Source organism: Vanellus vanellus (genome assembly GCF_965231255.1).
Source record: "Vanellus vanellus genome assembly, chromosome: 19".
Classification (NCBI taxonomy): Eukaryota; Metazoa; Chordata; class Aves; order Charadriiformes; family Charadriidae; genus Vanellus; species Vanellus vanellus.
This window is the reverse complement of record NC_138924.1, coordinates 1,267,446-1,291,824: the sequence shown is the minus strand read 5'-3', so window position 1 is coordinate 1,291,824 and position 24,379 is coordinate 1,267,446. Positions and strand designations below refer to the sequence as shown.

The 24,379-nt window shown below is 50.0% G+C and overlaps 1 protein-coding gene across 1 annotated transcript in view; it reads right to left on the bottom strand.

Moving 5' to 3' along the window:
- The window catches only part of LOC309679753 (S-adenosyl-L-methionine-dependent tRNA 4-demethylwyosine synthase TYW1-like), a gene marked incomplete at its 5' end in the record, with an annotated part of 124,535 nt that overhangs the window by 24,611 nt on the left and 75,545 nt on the right, over positions 1–24,379 (bottom strand). The window contains one exon of the mRNA XM_082493140.1: positions 9,038–9,148. Within this exon, the coding sequence (XP_082349266.1) occupies positions 9,038–9,148 (111 nt within the window). The remainder of the gene's footprint in view (positions 1–9,037; positions 9,149–24,379) is intronic.

Sequence of the window (24,379 nt, the reverse complement as noted above, 5' to 3'; positions counted from 1 at the left end):
CTGGAAGGCAGGAGGTGGATTTTCAGCCAGGGACCCGCTTTGCTATGAGCCACTCCCGCCCTGCCTCAGTTTCCCCCGCTGCAGAACACAGCCCATGGGGACGGCCCTTCTCCTGCCAGCGAGCGCTCAGAGCCACGGAGAGTTGTCATTCACGGATTGTTCACTGAGCACAGCAGCACCAGACCACAGCTTCCCTTGGTCATACCTAAAAGCCTCACAAGCCTAACGCAATCTCCATGCCCTGTGCTTCCCTCTTATTTGGGATACTAACCTTTACTGAAACACAAAAAAATAGAACAAACCATTTTATCGTGAATTTTCATGCTGTTCAACATCTTTGTCGTTGACAATGACGGTGGGATGGAGGGCACCCTCAGCAAGTTCGCCGATGACACCAAGCTGTCTAGGGAGGTAGACACGCTGGAGGGGAGAGATGCCATCCAGAGGCTGCAGAGGTGGGCCCATGCCAACATCATGCAGTTCAACAAGGCCAAGTGCAAGGTCCTACAGCTGGGTCGGGCAATCCCAAGCACAACTCCAGGCTGGGCAGGGAATGGCTGAAGAGCAGCCCTGAGGAGAAGGCCCCTTTTGGTGCTGATTGATGAGAAGCTCAACATGAGCCAGCAGTGTGCCATCGCAGCCCAGAAGGCCGACCGTATCCCGGGCTGCATGAGAAGAAGTGTGGCCAGCAGGGCGAGGGGGGGGATTCTGTCCCTCTGCTCTGGGGTGACCCCACCGGGAGTACTGCCTCCAGCTCTGGAGCCCTGAACATAAGAAGGACATGGACCTGCTGGGCACAAAGATGCTGGGAGGGCTGGAGCCCCTCTGCTGGGAGGACAGGCTGGGAGAGTTGGGGGGGTTCAGCCTGGAGAAGAGAAGGCTCCAGGGAGACCTTAGAGCAGCCTTCCATTACCTCAAGGGGGCCTACAAGAAAGCTGGGGAAGGACTTTTTACAAAGGCATGGAGTGATAGGACAAGAGGGAATGGCTTCAAATTGGAATATGGGAGATTTAGATGAGATATGAGGAAGAATTTCTTGGCTGTGAGGGTGCTGAGCCCCTGGCGCAGGTTGCCCCGAGAAGCTGTGGCTGCCCCATCCCTGGAGGTGTTCAAGGCCAGGTTGGACGGGGCTTGGAGCAACCTGGGCTGGGAGGAGGTGCCCCTGCCCAGGGCAGGAGGTGGAACTTGATGGTCTTCAAGGTCCCTTCCAACCCAAACCATTCTATGATTCCATGATTCATCAGGCTTACATCTGTGCCCAAGGCCAGCACTGGACTGCAACAATTCCTCCTCAATTTCAGAAATGTATTTGTACCAAACCACAGGTTTGGACCAAAAACTGACTGTCTCCAGTGGTGCAGCCCCACCAGTGCCTACTGGGCCACCGAGGAACATCCATGCCCTGTGTCTTGTCCTTGCACCCATGGCTCCCAGTTTGAAGGACATTAAGTGCTCAATTTTTATTTTTTTTTTTTCCAGGCACGGAAATTATACACTGTTTGGGTTTATTCTATAGCAGGCACCAGGACAGGAGATTTTTTAACTTCACCTTCATCTAAATGCAGATTGGAACGGCAGCAAGACTCTGAATAGCTTTTTGACAGGTGGGGGCAATCGCCTCTTGCTGCACGCAATTAAAAACTCATTAAAGCAGAGCTCATTTTCCTCATTATTTTAAGCACTTAAATAATCTTTACTGTTTAATATGACAAGACTGAGCAGACTGGGACAGACACTTCCCTCTAGTCCTTCCTTCCAGACATTTACTTGCTCATTTTAATTTCATAGCAAAGCTTCAGAGGTCGAGAGCGGGAGCTGCGGTCCCCGAACATCATCCTTTTGCCCATCCACCACCCTGAGCTCAGCGCGAGGGTGCTGTGCCGGAGCCGCAGAACAATCATCAGGGACAAGTGCTTTCAAGTGGTTGAAATACTGATTTCGGGAAGGCTTAAGGAAATTCTGTGCAGTGCCACGACTCATCTCTGCTCTGCCCAGGTCCTGCCCTCAGCCAACACCACGGAACGAAGAGCCCTCGAACAACAGATGACACAGGCAGGCTTTTTTTTTTTTTTTTCCTCCTTTTTCTTTTCTCCTCCTTAAATTAAAACGGATGGAGAGAAGGTGCCAGGTTCTGCCCAGGCAGGAAGCCACGCTGCTGTCAAGAGCTGCAAGATGAAGCTTCACTTTAGCAAACACAGACCACTTCCCCAGGGATGGGGTTCTGCTTGCGGCTGCGACCAGAGCAACCAGATCTCCCTCACCATTGCAGGAGCTGCCCCGAAACGCAAAGGCAGGTTTGCGAGGCTGAGCACTTGCCGTGCCCGCTTGCATACACGCAACCTTAACGCTGCGAATCCAGGCTGGGTGGAGAATGGCTGGAGAACAGCCCTGAGGAGAAGGACTTGGGGGCGTTGGTGGATGAGAAGCTCACCATGAGCCGGCAATGTGCGCCCACAGCCCAGAAAGCCCCCGGCATCCCGGGCTGCATCCCCCGCAGCGTGGCCAGCAGGGCGAGGGGGGGATTCTGCCCCTCTGCTGTGCTCTGCTCTGGGGAGACCCCACCTGGAATACTGGTGTCCAGCTCTGGGGCCCTCAACATAAGAAGGACATGGACCTGTTGGAGCGGGGCCAGAGGAGGCCACGAAGATGCTGCGAGGGCTGGAGCCCCTCTGCTGGGAGAGCTGGGGGGGTTCAGCCTGGAGAAGAGAAGGCTCAGGGGAGACCTCAGAGCCCCTTCCAGTCCCTAAAGTGGCTCCAGGAGAGCCGAGGAGGGACTTTTTACAAGGGCATGTAGTGATAGGACAAGAGGGAATGGCTTCAAACTCGAAGAGGGGAGATTTAGGTGAGATATTAGGAAGAAATTTTCCCCTCTGAGGGTGGTGAGCCCCTGGCGCAGGTTGCCCCGAAAAGCTGTGGCTGCTCCATCCCTGGAGGTGTTCAAGGCCAGGTTGGACGGGGCTTGGAGCAACCAGGGCTGGGGGGAGGTGTCCCTGCAGGGCACCCCCAGGGCAGGGGGGTGGCACTGGATGAGGTTTAAGGTCCCTTTCAACCTAAACCATTCTGTGATTCTATCGCCAACGCGGAGAGGACGTGTGGACACATCCACTATCAAAGTTGCAACTGTGCCCAACTGCTCCATCATCTCTCCGCAGCGCCTGAAGGGCTGTTCTGGGTTTCTGCGCGCTCCCCTGGCCTGGCACCACCATGACCCTGCAGTACGCTGCACTGCCATAGGTCTGAAGGAGTTCTTTAGGACGGACTCGTGTTTTGCTTCAAAATCCTTTCGCCCCTTTGGTTTAAGAAGGAATATAAATGGCGAAATACTGGGCGCCAACACAAGCGGCCGGCTTTTAAAAGAAAAAGAGGGTGTCATTGCAGAAAGATGAGTGGCACGTTCGAGATCTTAAACATAATCAACTTCGTACAACTGTGACAGTGACATTTTGGCATTAAAACAGACTAAGGCAATAAATAAAACTGATGCGTACTTAATAACCACATGACTGATTCTTCCTTTACTTGGGTTTTACACAGGGGTAATCACGGCTAATTTCTATTGGCTTAAATAAGAGAATAGGGTCCCACAGAGTTACACCGCTCTAAGATACTCATGTAAATGAGAACAAGTATTAAGCCCTGCAAGGAGCTAAATCTCTATCCACTCCACCCCGTGAGCCTCTCTGGAGCAACAGGGGATTAGCTACATTCATTTTAAAATGAACGTCATTTATCTCAAGTATTTAACCAGGAAATCCCACTGAGATGAGCCTCGTTTTCCGGCAGATGCTTTGCAGGACCTTGTAATATTTTTTGTTTGTTTGTTTGCTTTGAGCAGGACCTGGTCTTTGCCTTTTTAACCTGTCGCACTGGGGTTTTGAGGAAAACAAGAAAAAAGCTAAACCCTATCCACATGGCCAAACAGATTCTTCAATATGCTTCGTTCTCAAAGGAACGTAAGAAATTACTTTTAATCAAAAATATCAAGTCTTTTGGGGAAAATTCCCAGGTCACAAACGCTGTGTGAACACCACAACTGCGTGGGCTGGACTAACGGCCAGTTACACACTGGCGGGAGTTTTTGTCCAAGTGGAGATCAGTGCCTGAAAGGGACCAGCGACAGTGATAACAAGCGCTAGATCTGAACCCACCTCAACCCCGCCAGCCTTCCTTTGGGTCCGAATTTAACTCCCGACTTTACATACTATTGTATCGAGCATCACTCTGAATGCCGTGGGATTCTCCCTCCGATTGCCGCCACAACCGCAAACTCCCAGGCTTCGGGGGGTGCGATCTGGCCCCTCTTCTGCCGTTTTTCTTCGCTGAGATCTGTTCACCTTTTAGTCCAGCGCAGTCAGACATCGCAGTGCCACCGACCCCAGCTCTTCGCTTCACCCTGCGGGCACGCAGGCAGCAGCAACGAAGCACCTCGAAGCACTGCCCACTCCTCTTTGCTCAACAGCTCAGACGCCTCCGAAACCACTGCGGCGGCCACCTGCACCAGCGACCCATCTGTAGGAGAAGGCTGATCTCATGGGTAGGGCGTTGGACAAGAGCTTTGCCAGCAAGGAGTAAAGTTGACCAGCTGAAAACGAGCTGGCTGTAGAGGGTAAAGGAGGGTAACCTACTCATTAGACCAGGGTTAAGGCTTTGAGTGCAACACGAACATCTCCAGCAGTGCAGGAGACACACCACCCCACCAGGAATCAACCCACGCTTCAGAGAAGCCACACCAAGTAAGGAAGCCGACATTAAGACGACATCCCCTCCGTCAGCCTCTCCTGTTGGTGCCTGGATGGACTCTCTCGCTGCCCCACACCAACCCAACTCGGTGCTCACCAGGCACTCCAGAACACACCGCTTCTGGCCAAGAAGAGGGAAAAAAATCAGTGAGAAATAGTGAGGAACCATGTAATCGCTTCACATTCCAGCATCGCAGAGACAGCGCAGCAAGAGGAGAAAGCCATGTTGCCTCCCTACCGAGCCAAATCTCCCGCACGTAAAACCACTGCTGTTCAGCAGGAACTGGCAGATGAAACTACGTGAAACAGATAAGGGCACTGACCGGGCTAATACCATATTTAGTGTGAGCTACTTGCCCTCTGCAGAGGACCAAGTGCCCACCTTTTGGAACATTACATTTGCTCCGAAGAGGCAAGGAAGAAAGGCAACTGTGTTACAAACAAAAAAAAAAAAACCCAACAAACAACTTTGCTCTCACATAGAAACATAGAATCATAGAATGGTTTGGGTTGGAAGGGACCTTGAAGATCATCCAGTCCCACCCCCCTGCCCTGGGCAGGGACATCTCCCACCAGCCCAGGTTGCTCCAAGCCCCATCCAACCTGGCCTTGAACACCTCCAGGGATGGGGCAGCCACAGCTTCTCGGGGCAACCTGCGCCAGGGGCTCACCAACCTCACAGCCAAGAATTTCTTCCTAAGATTTCATCTAAATCTCCCCTCTTCCAGTTTTAAGCCATTACCCCTCGTCCTATCACTCCATGCCCTTGTAAAATTACCTCCCCAGCTCTCCGGGAGCCCCTTTAGGGACTGGAAGGGGCTCTAAGGTCTCCCCAGAGCCTTCTCTTCTCCAGGCTGAACCCCCCCAACTCTCCCAGCCTCTCCTCACAGCAGTGGGGCTCCAGCCCTCGCAGCATCTTTGTGCCCTCCTCTGGCCCAACTCCAACAAGCCCATGTCCTTCTTATGTTGGGGACTCCAGAGCTGGAGGCAGCACTCCAGGTGGGGTCTCCCCAGAGCGGAGCAGAGGGGCAGAATCCCCCCCCTCGCCCTGCTGGCCACACTTCTTCTGATGCAGCCCTGGATCCGGTTGGCCTTCTGGGCTGCGATGGCACACTGCCGGCTCATGTTGAGCTTCTCATCAATCAGTGCCCCCAGGGCCTTCTCCTCAGGGCTGCTCTCCAGCCATTCCCCACCGAGCCTCTATTTGTGCTTGGGATTGCCTGGACCCAGATTAAGACCTTGCACTTGGCCTTGTTGAACTGCATAAGGTTGGCTTGGGCCCACCTCTGCAGCCTGTCCAGGTCCCTCTGGATGGCATCCCTCCCCTCCAGCGTGTCTACCTCCCCACACAGCTTGGTGTCATCGGTGAACTTGCCAAGGGTGCCCTCCATCCCACTGTCCGCATCTCTGACAAAGATGCTGAACAGCACGGGTACCAGTACCGACCCCTGAGGAACACCACTTGCCACTGGTCTCCACTTGGACATGGAGCCGTCCCACATAATCTGTGAACAAGACCTTTTGTCCAACTTAGGGTCTTTTTATACACAACCTAGTGTCAATCAAATCCACTGCTCCAGAGAAGCCATCACAAAATGCTATGACATGTAAGAGGGATGGAAATGCCATTTAAACCCCAAAAGTTGTGCCAGCACAGAGTTGCACCCTTTGTTTCAGACAGCGATAGCATCAGTCCAGCTCCTGCCGCGAACAGGCGCTGCCAGCAACGCGTGCTTCACACTTCAAGTGTATGAACACCCCGCTTTCCTGTCTTCAAAATTAAGATCACAGGACAGCACAGCTCTATTTCAAAGCTCAATTAAAGGAAAAAAAAAAAAAAAAAAGGAGAGTGTTTCAGAGCCTGGGGGTGAACGAGGTGGAGCAACACCCTGACAATCCGTTTCTGCTGCTGAAGCTGAAAAGGAATTAGCGCGTTTTCTTGTACTCAGCCGCTCGCTGCTGTCGTACGGGGCTGAGCTGCTGTCAGACCTGCCGCACGGTTTGGAGAGCTTTGGAAAATCATCCTCCCTCCACTAGACTGGAAACGAAGAACAAACTGTAGAAGACGTTTTTTGGATTTTGAGTATACAGACGGCAATGGAGTTGTGAAACGCTGTACTGTGTTTTTTAACGAGAGCTGTAACCAAGGAAAGGAAGACTTTCCCCATCGCTCCCGGCCGAAGTACAGCAACAAGCAGAGGCAAGGGAGAAAGAGATGCTGCATCCTTTAAAAAAAGCTTAAACCTGAGTTTCCCTGGGTCCCCGAGTACCGCTCTCGGGATTGGAAGGACAAGAGACCTTCCACATGCCAACTACAGACTGCTTTTGTGGCCACAGCATAGGCACAACGCTAAACCATTCACAGAAGAAACTCAGGCATGAGCTGTTCCATCCCTTAGCTTGAAGACACCACGATCTGAGAAGGATCGGCACCCTGGCAGACACTTCTCTCTCCAACACTTGCAAAACTTCACTTACCAGTTGGAATATTTCTGAAAAAAAAAAAAAAGTGACATTTAAATCAAAGCATGCCACTCGCAAATTTAATCAAGGAACATTAAGCCGCATACACCTTCTTTTTTAAAAAAAAGAAAACCAACAAAAACTGCAGACTTACACTCCTATCAGTCCCCAAAGAGACCCAAACCCACCCAACAGCACATGGCCACCAGGTGCCGGGTGCACCCCTCTGCCTCCCTTGTCCTGCCAACCCCTTTGAGCCCCCTCCGCAGCCCCAGCTATGGTACCGTGCTCCGCGGTTTTGGGGAAAGTCACCCGCAATGGGAACGTCGGGCGTAACCTCTCCGCCTCATTACTTGTGCAAACACGGCGAAGCGCTCATTACATATCCCTTCCTCGGAGAACCTCCTCGCTGGCTGAGACCTGACCAGCGCTTTGAAGGACTCGGAGTGCAAAGATGACAGTCCAAGGTATGATTTTGCCAGGGAAAAGCCACTGGGAGAGCTGAGCGAGGCTGAATCCTTCCCTGGGCAAAGGGAGCGGCAGCCCTCCGCCTTGGAGGAGACAGATGTTCGCCCCTGGAGAGCGCTCAGAAGCGTTGATTAACTTACACCTGATTCATTTTACTAATTAAAGTCGCTCCACATGACAGAGCAGTCTAAGCAGCGCATCCGCTGACAGCCTCGTACTCCACGCCGGCGTGCACGCTCGTCTCTGCCCTCCTCGCACGCTGGATGAAAGGATCTTGTACTACCCGGCTGCAGTAAGAGTCAGGAGATGCAAAGTGGGAAAAATCCCATAGGAGCACTGCTCCTGCTAGGTTTTACCCGAGGAATATAAAAGAGTCTGATACACATTGTAAAACTGAGGCTTTTCCCCCAAACCAGACTTAAAATCTTATTTTGTATTAAGCCATCAACTTCAGCAGCGCGTTCAGAGAGAAAGAGACCTCTCAATACTGATAATATCAAAACCTTTGGGTTTTTGTTTCATAAGGAAATTGCAGCAAACTCCAGGTTTTTTCTTCAAAGCAGCAGTAAATAAAGGTTAAAAATAAAGGAAAAAGGAAGAAAAGAGAAAGGAAAGAAAGTCCAGAAGTAATAGAGCTGCAAAAATACAGACCTGCGGTAAACGTGCCCGTCTGCAGGAGAGCTGTTGGATGACAACACTGATAGTGATTCTTTACAGAACGCTTTGTAATGTGCCTTTTTTTTTTTTTTTTTTTTTTTTTTTTTTTTTTACATTCTCTACATACTAAAATGGATTAATCCCAAGACAAAGCACCTCCTGCCCCGCTGTATCTCACGTGCTCCTCTCAGTAGCTCTCCAGTCCCAGAGAGTAATATTTTTGCCCCCGTTTTGCCCAGCCTGATAAATACCACCTCACTAAAGCAGACATCACCACCTTTTCCCATGGCAGAATTCAAGGCCAGGATGGGAAGGATAACGCCACAAACTATCAGCTTGTCTTCAAATATTTTGTTTAAAACGCCGGTTGCCGTAAAAGAAGGAATATCTATTGATCAGCCTCTGCTTTCATAACCCTCTGGTCTTTTTTTGTGTTTCTCATGATTCCGTTGGGCAGAAATTGATGCCGGCTGGTACAAAGCTTGTCTGGCATAACACTGAAGACTACTCCAAACGCATACATAAAATATTAGAAACCTGGCTGCCTAACTCTAAAAGCAAGAGATAAGTTCCTTATGCATCACCGAAATCTGTGGAAGAATTGCATTTACTTGTAGAAGTTTAAGACCGGGAGGGGGCAGGAAAAGGGAAGGAAAAAAAGTAACATACTGATAGAAACAAACAAGATAAAATAGCTCCATGCAGCTCACCTTGACCTCGATGAAGTCTGGTTTACCGAGGGATATCAGGTCAGCATAGGCTTTGAGTTCATCCACATTCCAAGCTTTCACCAGTGTCAGCCTATAAACAGTGCGCTGTTGCTGAAAGAAAGGAAAATTTACTTTAGCGAAACATTCTGACACAGGGAGGACGCTCCAGCCTTACACGCAGCTTCAAACAGGGGGGGGGGGGAGGAAAGATAAATCGTTAATTTCTTCCACGAACCCAGGGGTTAAAACAAGCCAGACCCAAATCAGGAGCCACCGCACTTCTTGTTTCGAGAAAGCTCCTTACAGCATCCGTGAGCTGAGCCACCTTTTGCCGTACAGACTTATCTTCCCTCTATCCATCGCAGGCACTCTGCTTTTACAGGAGCTTTAACTTAATGGGGAAATAACGGGGAAGTTTCTCTCTTTTTGATTTGCTTTCCCAGGCATAAAATCTCACCCTTAGTTGCTACTCAGATATTTTATTTCCTCCAGCTGGGTCATCTGGCATCGGTGACTTTTGGACGGGAGGAACAAGAACAGAGGGAGCGTCGCCTGCCCCTGCCTGCGAGCCCTTCCAGCACATCAGCTACAGCAGCGCACAGCGAAAGCTCTCCTGCCATCAGTTACGCAGAACGTTTTATTGGAAGCACAAAGTGACAATTAAAATCACAACCGGGAAACACTGAAAATACCCCCGCTTACGGTCTAGCCTTATAAAAAGCACGGTGCAAACCAGTAGGAATGAGTGCGGTCGCCACAGGGCTAGTGACTACGCGAGCGGCAGCCACCCCTCGTGACCCTCTGCGGCCGAGCAGCCGGATTTCTGCCGGGACCTGTCCTCTCCATCCCACATCTGAGCACCACAGCTCCTCACCACACCACTGCCTCTCCAGGACAGAGTCACTGAATCACCAAATCCCAGAATCCCAGACTGGTGAGGGCTGGAAGGGCCCTCTGGAGCTCCCCCAGTGCCACCCCCCACCAGAGCAGGGGCACCTCCAGCAGTGGCACAGGACACGTCCAGGCAGGTTTGGAATGGCTCCAGAGGGGGAGACTCCCCCCCCCTCTGGGCAGCTGTGCCAGTGCTCTGCCGCCCACACAGGAGAGAAGTCCCTCCTCAGGGTGAGATGGAACTTCCTGTGGTCACGTTTGTGCCCGTTCCCTCTTGTCCTGTCACTGGGCACCACTGGAAAAAGACCATTCCCATCCCCTCGGCACCCTCCCTTTGGGGATTGATAAGCGTTGATAAGATCCCCCCTCTGTCTTCTCCTCTCCAGACTGAACAGCCCCACGTCCCTCAGCCTTTCCTCATCAGAGAGATGCTCCAGTCCTCTCATCATCTCTGTAGCCCTTTGCTGGACCCTCTCCAGCAGTTCCCTGTCCTTCTTGAACTGGGGAGACCCCGAACTGGACACAGTACTCCAGATGTGGCCCCACCAGGGCAGAGTAGGACACCCAGACCCAACTAATTTCTGTGCATAGCGGCAGACAGGACTCTGAGGACTTCTTTCTTTAGAAGTTACTGGTGACAAAAGGACTTCTACTATCAATGCAAGCACTCGGCCATGGAACAAGTCCTGTCTCACTGCTAACATCTGCTCACTTCCATCTTTCCTCTCTCCTTCCCTTCATCTTCCACTAACGTTTTATTTTCTCTGGAATTTATTCATAGAGCAATCTTCCAGCAAAACTGTTTTTTAAATTAAGTCCTTTTCCTTCTTTGGCGCACTGTGGGCTGTAAAAAGTGATAAAAGCACCAGTTTAGCCAGAGCAAAAGAGCACTGTAACCAGTCCATGGCAACCCAACACTCCATGGCTGCGACCAGGCTGTACGCCAAGGTAGGGACTCTGCAGAGCAGCCAGGGCTGGAACCAAGTTCTCCTGCTCCACAACATCCAGGATTAGGCTCGGGTTGGGTTAAGAGATTCTCCCTTACCACTTGCCCGTACTGCGCCCATAGCAGATTACCTGAACACACGCACACTGTTCAGTTTATTACATTTTTCAACCCAGAAGGATGAGCTTATAATGAGATCCGCTACTGGACTGAACTTTCCATCACTAAACCTCAGACCGTTTCCCACTGGGATACCTCTGACAGCATCCACCGGCTGGGAGAGATCCCAGCACCCCAAGTCCTAATCCAAGGCTATAAAAAAGTTCATGCTATTACCCTTCCCCGGATAAAACCGATACTTCCCAGGACCAATCCCCTATCTAACCATGGCTTAGTTCTTATACTTCTGTATAAGAATCAAAACATCGCTTACCTAAAACCACACATTTATGTTTTCACACAGAGGGGGAAAAAAAAAAAAAAATATTTTCTATACCAGTTTACTATGGAAACATTCCAGGTTATTTACCAACAAATAACTAGAGGAAAAACAAAGAAAAACCAGGAGGATCTTCTTCCTCCAGTTAACATCCCAAGAGAACAAGGGGCAGGTCTTTAGGGTACATACATACATATGTCCAGCTCTGAGGCCCCCAACATAAGAAGGACATGGACCTGTTGGAGCGAGACCAGAGGAGGCCACGAAGATGCTGGGAGGGCTGGAGCCCCTCAGCTGGGAGGACAGACTGGGAGAGTTGGGGGGGTTCAGCCTGGAGAAGAGAAGGCTCCAGGGAGACCTCAGAGCCCCTTCCAGTGCCTGAAGGGGCTACAGGAAAGCTGAGGAGGGACTTTTCACAAGGGCATGGAGTGATGGGACGAGGGGGAATGGCTTCAAACTGGAAGAAGGGAGGTTTAGATGAGATATTAGGAAGAAATTCTCTCCTGTGAGGGTGGTGAGCCCCTGGCGCAGGTTGCCCCGAGAAGCTGTGGCTGCCCCATCCCTGGAGGTGTTCAAGGCCAGGTTGGACGGGGCTTGGAGCAACCTGGGCTGGTGGGAGGTGTCCCTGCCCAGGGCAGGGGGGTGGCACTGGATGATCTTCAAGGTCCCTTCCAACCTAAACCATTCTACGCTTCTATGAACTAAACCCAATGCAGGCAGAAGTGTCCCAACACACTCAACTGCCTGTTGCCTGTCATCTTGGGAACCTAAAGCAGCAGGTAAACCCCCAAAATTCTCCAGGAGATAAACACGAGCAAGGATTCGATACCTACAAGTTGTCAGTGTTTTGAGAAAGTGAGTTAGAGGTGGAGCTTCTTTTAAGAAAAGTCTGTGGAGAGTACCTTCAAAGACTTATTGACAGAATGAGTATCAAAGGCCAAATATTATAAGAATTAAAATAACTGCCCTCTGCTTTACACAGAGCTTATAAGAGCATAAGAAGAGACTGCAGCTTCTATGATTTGAATGTAGTGGCAAAAGAAAGGTTCAGGCCAAGAGACAACAGGCAAATATGAAATCAGCGGTTAATTATTAAAGAGAAAAACAATGGAGGAACTAATACAAAAAAATAAACCCATCATTTACCATATAACAGGGAAAGAAGAAACCAGAGGGAAAACATCTAACGAGAGGAAAAACTCTGCTACACGCGCGCCTATCAATCGTCTGAAATGATTAGATACCCAATTAATCAAGAAATGTCTCCCCAAAGGTCAGCTCGCAGTGGTAAACAACTGCAGGCAGCTTCAAGGAAACAGTAAATAACTAAATAACTAAATATCATATTTTTAATACTGGCCTCTACCAAAGGCTGCTGATCCAGACCCAGTCCTCAGAGACTGGGAGGTCGGGTCCCCCAGCGCAATCATCGGAGTGGGGAGTTCACCATGAAGTGAAGCTTTTAGGGGCGTCTCTTATTTTTGGCAGGACGGTTTTGTGCTAAAATTAAGAGCAGATTTCTGGACATCGCTGCTATGCTTCGAAAACACATCTTGGCAATGCGCACACCAGTGAGTGGGACCGCACATCCAGTTAAAGCCAGTGTGAGTGGCAGCCCCACTGCTGGCTGAAGAGTCCGCAGCAGCGGAGAATATAAAAGAGGAAAAAAATAAAACTTCTCAACTGTAATAACATGGAGAAGTAAAACACAGGAAATCCATTCATGGGTGGTGGGATGAAAGTCTTCGAAAATCCACTTGATCTTCAGACAGCAGAGACGCGCTGTTTAGGGAGTTTGAATGTGACATACAGATAGGAGATGGATCAGGCAGAAACTGGTCTCAAGTGCTGGAATTAAGGGAAATGAATAATACCAGTAGATCATAGAATGGTTTCGGTTGGAAGGGACCTTGAAGATCAACCAGTGCCACCCCCCTGCCCTGGGCAGGGACACCTCCCACCAGCCCAGGTTGCTCCAAGCCCCATCCAACCTGGCCTTGAACACCTCCAGGGATGGGGCAGCCACAGCTTCTCAGGGCACCCTGCGCCAGAGGCTCACCACCCTCACAGGGGAGAATTTCTTCCTAATATCTCATCTAAATCTCCCCTCTTCCAGTTTGAAGCCATTCCCCCTCATCCTATCACTCCATGCCCTTGTGAGAAGTCCCTCTCCACCTCTCCTGGAGCCCCTTTAAGGACTGGAAGGGACTCTGAGGTCTCCCCAGAGCCTTCTCTTCTCCAGGCTGAACCCCCCCAACTCTCCCAGCCTGTCCTCCCAGCAGAGGGGCTCCAGCCCTTGCAGCATCTTTGTGTCCTCCTCTGGTCCCGCTCCAACAGCTCCATGTCTTTCCTATGTTGGGGGCTCCAGAACTGGACGCAGATGTACAGAGAGCTCATACAGACTAATGAAAAATATTTCTACCTAGCCCAAGCGTGAAGTGGATCACTAGAGCTTTGCACGTCACCTCTGCTGAGCAGCAAGGGCAAGATCTTCAGGTAACTAAAGCGCTGGCAGCTCAGGAGGGCACCAACTACCCTGGGGGACACACGCGTGACAAGTGCCATTTATGGTACTGCCACATTGCTTGGAGCAAGCTTAAAAACTGCCAAGTGTTCTCCCAAATTTCAATTCGCTTGAGATCTTCAAAAGGGTGGAAAGCGTTTTCTAAAGGCTGGGAAAGACCCCTCGCCGCAATAAAAACCGAAAAGCATATTAGGAGCAAGAATGGAAGTCAACTGTTAAGAGGGACATGACTCGGGGAGTGCCACGCTGTGATTTCAGAGGACCACTCTGTGTTTTTGGGGGGCCACACTGGTTCACCCCTCCACCCCTGCTGGCAGAGGAACGTGCCCATCACCTACACCCCACAGGAGACCATGCTAGAGGGAACCACCCGCAGCCCATGTTTCTTGCCAAAATATAGTTGAAGAAATAAATTTTTTTAAAAAAAAAAACAAGTCTGTTCTATTAAAAATGGATGAAATCAGACTGCAAAGATCCACATACACGGTTATTAAAGAGGAAACCAATACATACTTGGTTCTTACTGGCCAATCCTCCGCCCTACGCTTACGGCCATCGCTGGGACTTCTCTCCCCAGGAGGCAGCATGGGGGAAGGTTTCTTACTTGCTCCTACACATGTGGCTCAATCCTCTGCCGGCACAGAAAACGGGACTTCCTTGGGGTTCAGAAACATGGGGCTGACCCTACAGAGCCCTGCTTCCACCTGGGAGCAGAGGAATGGCCTCCAGCACTTGTCCACGTATTCCATACATGTCTGGTTGTTCCCCAATCTGTCCCTGCAAGTGCCAGAGCAGATGGGACAGGTTCAGGGACGGCCACAAAATACTGCCAGCAACTGGAAGAGCTGCCCTGCTTCCCAGTAGCTGCCACCAATCCAGAGGGAGGTTGTGATGGGCAAGCTGGCGTGAAGGCATGTAGCCATCACAGCTGCTGCTGGCTCGGAGCAGGGGGACACACGCTCGGGCAGACGTGACCAAAGCCCAACGGGACCAGCAAGAGTTTGGCAAAAATACAAATATTTCCAATGTTGGCAGAGGACATCCATGTGCAGTGATGACCACTGAGCGGCCTGTCGGGTGTCCCTCCCCTTTCCTCTGGTGTCTGAAGTCCGGTCACTGGTCATTGTGCAAACGAGGGTGAGTGGGGACACCCTCTGCCCCAGGGACCATCTCGCTTCTTCCCTCTATAATCCAAAAAGATGGAGTTTAGGGGCTAATTCCTAATCACTGCCCATGCTTTGTTCTTATAACTCTTAACAGTTTGTTCTCTCTCCCACTTTGGAACTGGGCTGAGGTATGCAAACACCACTTCTGCAAAGCAAAAAAAAAAGAAAATATTTATTTTGCACTCATTCTGCAGAGGGACTAAACGTAAAATGCCACCAAAAAAAAATGGTTTGGAGCTCTGACAGGCTGAACGCACAAGGAGTGCCGGCAGAGCTGAATAAATGCAATACTGCAAGAACAATTTTGCGCAGAGGACGAAAACTTATCAGTTTTGTTTTATCACAATATTTTCCAGCGTCCATTAAGTACGACGCTTCAGCGAGCATTTCTTCTTACAGCAATGGAGGTCTGCATGAAGGGAGGGGTTTTCCCCTGTTTAAATCTCATTTTTAATACTCTCCAGTATACGTCCTAGCTCATTTCAGAAGTCTAATTTTAAAGTTCAAATACTTCATAAAACTAAAACTGCTACAAGTAGATGAAAAGGGCTTTCCCCCCCATAGGGCAGCACTAACTGACAAGCAATAACTGCGGTCCCTGGGTATTGTCCATCACTTCGATAACTGAACTATCGCAAAAACTGTATTATCCATCACTTCGATAACTGAACTATCGCAAAAACTGTATTATCCATCACTTCGATAACTGAACTATCGCAAAAACTGTATTATCCATCACTTCGATAACTGAACTATCGCAAAAACGGCATTAACTAATCCCGACTGGTGGTGAAAGAAAACAGGTAAAGAAACTAAAACACTGCCAAAGGGATACAGAAGAAAAAAAAAAGAAGGGTAGAAAAAACAGAAATCAATATTGCGACTGAAGAAACCTCTTTCCAGAGGGCGACATCTCTCAAGCGCTGTCTGAGCGGAGAGAAAAGCCACTTTAAAAAAAGCGGTAGAAGGGACAGATCAAAATGACTAAGGGCCTAACACCGCTAAATGGTATGTACAAGTAATCCTTACAGACTGCCAGCAGTACAAATACACAATCCTGTTTTATTAATGCATTATTTGTATTTGGTTGTACAATAGGGCCCCAGGAGATCCTCTTATAAGCACTGAAAAAACAAGAAATAAGAGCTTAAGCCCCGAGAATTTAATGATCTAAACCATCAGGATATAAAACCCGAGCGCAACGCTTTACGCCCCGCGTTTCCAGGAAAAGCAACCATTATTTCACTTCAGACAGCCGTCAGAATAACATTAGCAGAGCAGGAAAAGTTAACGCGATAACGAGCCTTTCAAATGGGGGAAAGTCGAGGGCACGGAACCGCAGCTATTTTGTGCCCAAAAAAAAAAAAAAAAAGCTCTTGATGCAGAGGATGAGCCTCCCAGGGAAGGGGAAGCTCCGGGGTCCGGCAGGACCATGCGTGCCCATCGGGTGGCAAAGGAAAGGATGAGATAGGAAAGCAAACAAGAGGATACGGCCTTGTAAATAAATACCTGCTGGGGGGAATAACGCAAATGGAGCCTGACTCTTCCCACCAATGCCCAGGGAAAGGATGAGAGCCGACAGGAACGGGCTGAAAACTGCATTTTTAAGCGAAACTTCTATGAGGAGGGTGATTGAACACCAAAAGGGGTTCCTGGAGACATTGAGGAGTCTCTCCAAGCATGGAGATATTCACACCCGACCCACCAAGCTGATCCTGCTTTGAGCGGAAGGGTTGGACTAGACAGCATCCAGAGGCGCGTTCCCACCTGGACAGCCCCCATCCTGCCCCTCTAAGGAGCTGCAGGTTCTTCTCAAGTGCCTTTCAGGAGGAGAACGGAGGGCAGCGTGCAGACCAGCTCCCCGGGGAAGGATTACAAGCAGCAGCTTTTAGAGAAAGATTCCCTTAGTGTGGGCAAACATCGGCACAGAGCAATAATTTGGGAGGGCACCAGACAGCGCACACCGCAGCCAAGCAGCAGAATTACAGCCGGAGCGGGAGCCCCACCGCCCATCGGGTTACAGTCGACAGAGATTAAACAACCGGCAATTCCGACCTTAATGAAGAACCGGGAGCACAGAGAAGAGCAGATGAAGTAAATCTCTTCAAGGCTGGGGAAGTCAGGATGACTTTTAAAGTAATACTATGAAAAGCAGAGGGTCAGAGTGGTTATGTGACACGACACCTGTAGACCTCCACGGAAAGTGTCCAGATGGGATGTGTCCTCACTCCAACGCAACCCGCTGCTCAGAGTGCCGAGTACGCTCCTCCAGCCTGGGCAAAAGGAGAGCATTCAGCAGCAACCTTCGAGCTTTGCCCGACAAAGCTTGTGGCTGAAGAGCCCACTCGGCGAAGAGCTGATCTCAGAAACAGCATAACTGACTCTTCAAGGGTTATTTTTCCAGCTCTGAGCACTCAAAAGCCAAACGAAGCCTCCTTGGCTGTGCTCCAGGCCCAACCGGTCTCAGCAGAACATCGCACTGGACATCTCGATGTTTCTGCTCCGATCTGCAGCTGAGCGGTGGAAGAGAGGTCATCTCTCCGTCTCTGCAAGGCGCAGACCGCTCCTGCACGGCTGCGGGTCAGGGAACATTCAGCGTGCAGCCGGGAGGGTGAAGGACAGAGGAGTCTGGCCCTGCCGAATATCTCAGCAGCCTCCCAGGAGGTCAAGTAACATCATTGTTGGGTTCCTCCAGGCACCCAACACATGCTCCATGCCCCAGAAAGCAGCATCCCTACAGGACCATCCTTCTCTGCCAGGAAATCCCCTCCGGCCCAAAGCTCAGGGTTCAACAAGGCTTTTTCCCCTCTTGCCTTCGGTAAATCAGTTGACTCAGGAGGAGATGCTACTCCAGAGCACATCATCATAACGGCAATGAGCACAGGTCCCAACACATGCCAGAAGCACAAAGCCCATCCTTAAGAGCTGCCAAAATAGCACCAGGAAGGGTCTGTGCTGCTGCTTAAGGCCAATTAGCATCAGGTACTGCCAGTCCTTCCTGGCGGGAGATGTTACTTCAGGCCAGTGCACAGCGCTCGGGAGCAAAGGGAACACGTGTTTCTGTGATCCTGCCCAGTTCTGATCACCTTCTCCAACTCTCAAGCCATAAGCTCAGGTATAAAAAGCAGTTAACGAGGTGCTTTTGGCCACACAGGGCACTGAACACATGGGCAGAAACGGAGTCATTTTATACCAATCATAGAATCATAGGGTTGGAAGGGACCTCTGGAGATCATCTAATCCAAACCCCTGCCAGAGCAGGGCCACCTTAGAGCAGGATGCACAGGAACGCGTCCAGGCAGGTTTGGAATGTCTCCAGAGATGGAGACTCCCCCACCTCCCCGGGCAGCCTGTGCCAGTGCTCTGCCACCCTCAAGGTAAAGAAGTTCCTCCTCATGTTTAGGTGGAACTTCCTATACTCAAGTTTGTGCCCGTTCCCTCTTGTCCTGTCACTGGGCACCTCCGAAAAGAGCCTGTCCCCATCCTCCTGGCACCCACCCTTTAAGTATTTATAAGCGTTGATCAGGTCCCCCCTCAACCGTCTTTTTTCCAGACTAAAGAGACCTTCCCAAACCTTCCCATCACCTTCCCAAACCTTTGCCGGGGTTATCACAGCAGACTTCTCTATAACGTAGCACATGCAGTTTCTTTGGGACTGTATGTGGTAGTTGGTCCATTAAAGGCCCCTTAATTCAGAATACTGTCCAAGAAACGCCGCCTTAAGAGGGGCAAAACGCCGCCTTAAGAGGGGCAAAACGCCGCCTTAAGAGGGGCAAAACGCCGCCTTAAGAGGGGCAAAACGCCGCCTTAAGAGGGGCAAAACGCCGCCTTAAGAGGGGCAAAACGCCGCCTTAAGAGGGGCAAAACGCCGCCTTAAGAGGGGCAAAACGCCGCCTTAAGAGGGGCAAAACGCCGCCTTAAGAGGGGCAAAACGCCGCCTTAAGAGGGGCAAAACGCCGCCTTAAGAGGGGCAAAACGCCGCCTTAAGAGGGGCAAAACGCCGCCGCCGAGAACCACTTTAGCACACTATGAGCTGTTCCCCCAAGTCTTTCAAATCTTACTCTTTGGAGGACCCAAACCACAGCAGTGTTGGCAGCACGGTCAAGAAACAGAGATATTGCGCTTTCTCTCTCATTGCATCTTGAAGACTATATAGCAACTGTCACCCTTTTAATAACGGAGATCCAAAAATGCAAGTCAACAAGGGCCAGCTCAGCCTTCTGTTCCCCAAACACTTGAGGACAAAGTAGACTTGAGGACGAAAGGAATGAAGAAGCAACCTGGGGAAAAGCAGCATTTTCACTTTAGGCAGCTCTTGCTAAAAAAAAAAAAAAAAAAAAAAAAAAAAAATCTTCCCAAGTGACCCCAAAAAGCATTGCATCTATTGAATGCCAGAAGAGGGCACAAGGTAAAATAAAATAAAAATAATTGAATGGGATGAGAGAAGGATATTTGAGTGACTCATGCCCTGGTCCCAGCAACAGCACTGCCCCGTGGCCAGAGCTCGAAGTCGTGATCAGTGCCAGCAGACGGGGATGCGGTTCCTTTCCCCCATCCTCCGCAGGGTGGCTGAGACTCGGGGGAACCCACGGAGGGGTCCCCACGCTGCTGCGTGCTTGCGCCCCTCCGGTAGCTCAGCTCGAAGCACAAGGGCAGGCGCTGCCGTGGCTCCGCAGCCAGCTCGGAGAGCAGCGGGGTCACCTCCCCAGCCGCCCCGGCTATGCCGAGCCCGGCACGAAGCCCAGTCCTCGGGCAGCACCAGCAGCGCTGACTTTTCTGCCCGTTTCCAGGGCGGTTGCATTTTCCTTTGAAACCATCCAAAAATTTTCCTATTCCTGTAACAGTTGCAAATGAGCATTTTCCGCATGCGCATATTTTGCCGATGGCCAAATCTCAAAGCCAAACCATTGAACACAGCTCAGCTGGAGACAGAGCCCACGAGGTGACACGGCTCTCCCGGCATCCGCTGGCCCAGAAGATGTTAATAAAGGATTCGCATGTCAGTTTGACAAAGTGCTCCCTTCTTGCTTCAATAACCAAGAAGGATTGGGGTGTGTGCTTTTTTTTTTTTATCATTTCTTTTTAATTCCCTCCTCCTCAACATTCATCTTTTCGTAGATCAAATATAATTATTCTTCATAAAACATCTCAGGTCTAATCTCGGGAGGAAGAGGGAGGGGTGAATGCATCAATCGTGCTGCAAAGAGCAGGTTGCTGGATTGATGGATGGGTATGAGCACCTCCCTTCTCCAGCGGGAGCAGGACTGGTCCTTATAGGACTGCAAAGGGCAAAGAGTAGATGAACCTCCTCATCCAAACCATGTGCCGAGGTCCCACAAGCTGCTTACCTTGGATCATGTCACTTGAACTTGCTCTTTCGATAGAGCAGAATAACAGTGTCCTGCTGTTTGGAGATAAACACAACAAAAGCCAGGTTTCTACTCACTAGCTCGAGGCCAGATATTCTGAACACTCATAGAGCTTCCTTAGATATAGACAAAATAATTTTATTGCTAGATGTCCTGGTTTGAGGTAAAACAGAACCAATTTTGTTCAGTAACTTCGCTTCTTAGTTGGGCCTCTTCTAACTACTGACATTAACTGCATATTGTGCAGACAGTGTCCACTCTCTCAGGGTGATCAGACCAATGGTTACAGCTGATGCCCGGGCGTGGGATGCAGAGAGGCTCTGCTTATACTCACTGCTGTAACCCCCACGGCCAAACAACTTTGTTATTTGCCCCGTTGGAGGGTTGGAAGCGGAAAAGCATAGTGGGGTCCCACCTGGAGGGAGGAACGGACAGGACAGGTGACCCAAAACTGACCAACAGGGTATTCCGTCCCATCTGCCTCATGCTCAGTATAAAAGCTGAGGGATCAAAGGGTCAGCGCTCTTCCTTCAATGGCCGACGTCCGAGGAGGACTCTCTTCGTCTGCCTGTGATCCCGATCCGGAATCCAGATCCGGAACCCAGTTCCCATCCGTCACCAGCCAGTGACGTGATTGTCATCTCGGGAGCTTGATACGGTTTTGTATATTCTCCATTATTTCTTTTTATTATTAATATTTCATTAAAGTAGTTTAGTTCCTTCTAAACTCCTAAGTCTCTTTTTCCTCCTCTGCCTCTCTCTTTGAAGAGGGGTAGAGGGGAGCATCTGTCGGTCCCATCTGGGGTCCCTCAGGTCCCCAGTAGTGGATTTGGCCTAAACCACGACACTAGAAAAATGACATTTCCTTCACAGACAGCTCAATAGAAATCCATATTTTGCAGCTAATGAAACTCAAGTAACAAACCGAAACCGGTCAGTAGAAACACTGCTTTGCTTAAATGGAAAAAGCACTCTGGGGGGGGGGAAGAAATTATGCTGCAGACTAACAAATTGCTCTTCACAGATCCTTTGCAGGTATTAGATGATGAGCAGGCAGCCACTTCAAAAGCCAGCTGCTTAGTTTCAGTAGTATTTCTTATTCCCTTCAACGAAAGGCTCGACTTGCAGCAAACTGACTTCACACCACGCTTTCAGAGCTTCCTACCTGGCGAGGACCCGCTCTGATCATGATACAAACCAGCCAAAAAAAAGAAAAAAAAAAAAAAAAATTGAAACGCATGCGCATTCCCACAGCGCTGGTGCTCTTGGCGGGCTCTTGGTGGGCTCCTGGCTCTCACACGGCGGCCATAGGCGAGTTGCCCTTTCCCAGCGACAGCCCCTGCGAAGGGAGAAGCCGTCCTTCTCCAAAGCCTCCGTTCGCTTCCCTTGGTCGGGTTATGCAACGCCTTACTAAGTGAGCCAGTCCTGAATAAAGATATCAAAGCAATTTTCACACTTGGAAATTACTTGTCACAGGGATGTGATCAGGGAAGGAAAAAAAAAAAGAAAAAAAAAAAACCACCACACAACCCACCCTGCAGCCAAGTATCTATTCACCATATTCAATTACAGGCGGCTTTATGCGCAAAACCCCATGAAGGATAAAAGATCCAAAACACAGCAAAAGGAAATCTCAAATGCCAACACACCCTGAATTTCACAGCTTACCGAACCCTTCCAGTTCAGCCTGGAGACACAGTCTCCCTCCAAAAGAACTGGAGGATCACTTCTGCCTCTCCTGACTCCGGCACTGCTGAGCCTCTCCAGGCTTCCAGAAGCTCTGCAGATGAGCTGTGGCCCCCATCACGCTCCAGGAGAACATCATCAGGGGGAAGACTCAGTGCCCTTGAAAGGACGGCAGATTAATCTATTCTTTTGGCAACCGGGACCCTCCCCTTAAATAAAGGGCTCATCACTTCATTCAGGCTCATCCATCACTACACAACCAGCCCTGAACACAGGCACTGGAGAGATGACATCCTCCTAAAAGTCACATTGCAAACACCTGAGAGCGTTCTCCTGGGCAAATTTGCACAGCAGAGGAGAGTTGGGTGGTTTGGTTTTTTTTTTTTTTTCCCCTTCAAAGATTAACTCAGCAGAGAGAACTGAAGTTTTCAGCTTCCTTTCTTCAGGCTAATAAAGTCATGAAAGCAAAAAACCTGAATAGGTTGTGCTGCGTAGGTACCTACTAAAAACATACATTGTTCAAGCATTTGCTATTAATACACCAGTTCGAAGTGAGTTGAGGCTTTGTCTTCACTGCTAAAAAAGGTGTGCATTACCATACGATAATTAAGACATTGGCACCCCGCTGAAAAAACGGAGCAAAGCTCAGAACTTGGATTTTACTGCTAGAAAAGTGAGAGCGCTCAACCCCAGCACCTACCTGCAGATCAGCACCGAAGCCCTCAGGATCTTACAGCACAACACTTGTCCCTATGTCATCCCCAGGACAGGGGAGAAAAAAAACCCCATCCTCATCACCACCGCTCTCTTTTTAAAGCACCAAGCAAAGACCCTGCACCGGCTCCAGCTCCATATTCAAGTCCTAACGCCAAAGAAATTAGGATGTAGGTTGGGTTTTTAATTAAAAAAAAAAACAAAAACAAAACACCAACCAACAAACAAAACCAAACAAAACAACTTTTCAAAATGCCCCCACAAACCCAGTACTATCTCTGTTCACACAAACCCACACATCAGTACAGGTTGGGGGCCAACCTGCTGGAGAGCAGCTCTGTGGAAAGGCACCCGGGAGTCCTGGTGGCCAACAGGATGCCCACCAGCCGGCAGTGTGCCCTGGTGGCCAAGAAGGCCAATGGCATCCTGGGGGGGCATCAAGCAAAGTGTGGCCAGCAGGTGGAGGGAGGTCATCCTCCCCCTCTGCTCTGCCCTGGGGAGGCCACATCTGGACCATTGTGTCCAGTTCAAGTTCTCCCCGGGTCAAGAAGGACAGGGAACTGCTGGAGAGGGTCCAGCAAAGGGCTACAGAGATGATGAGGGGACTGGAGCATCTCTCTGATGAGGAAAGGCTGAGGGACGTGGGGCTGTTCAGTCTGGAGAGAAGACTGAGGGGGGATCTTATCAACGGTTACAAATACTTTTGAGGTGCCGAGGGGATGGGAACAGGCTTTTTCCAGTGGTGCCCAGTGACAGGACAAGAGGGAACGGGCACAAACGTGACCATGGGAAGTTCCATCTCCACCTGAGGAGGGACTTCTCTCCTGTGGGGGCGGCAGAGCACTGGCACAGCTGCCCAGAGAGGGGGGGAGTCTCCCCCTCTGGAGCCACTCCAAACCCGCCTGGACGTGTCCTGTGCCACTGCTGGAGGTGCCCCTGCTCTGGCGGGGGGTGGGACTGGTGGAGCTCCAGAGGGCCCTTCCAGCCTTGACCAGTCTGTGACTCTGTAAGAGCCATTCCTGCTCTTTGCAAGCAAAATCAGGTAACAAAACCAATTACAAAGTGCCCACGTCCTACTGATGAGGGACCGGTCCTACATCTCGTCTTGACACCCGGACCCCAAGTCAGTCCCCTTAGAGAAAAAGGCCAAAGAGCAAAGCAGACTGTTTCTTACACAAGTATATTAAAACTGAAAGAATTGCGAAGCTGTCTCTCTATTAGAGTATTATATATGAGTAGAAAGTGAAAGCCGTAGAAAATATCTAATTTTTCTATAGCCTTGAAAATAAGATGAAAAAAGTTCTCATGAATAATAATTACATAAAAATGAAAGCTGGACTTTTGGTTTGCACCGGTTTGTTTTGTTGTTTTGGGTTTTTTTTTTTTGAAGAAAAATAAAACCAAAAAAAAAAAATCAATCAACATAAAACATAAATGTTTTTGTATCATACGAAATGGGTTTGTATTGACCAGCTTTGAAATTCTGCCTTGAAATAAAAATACAGTGCTGGAACGAGACAGGCACATCAGCTCTACTTCCCAAACCAAAACTTTAAACCAGAGAAGCCCCTCAGCCTGCGAGCAGCCCTGCTGCTGTACGAAGCGCA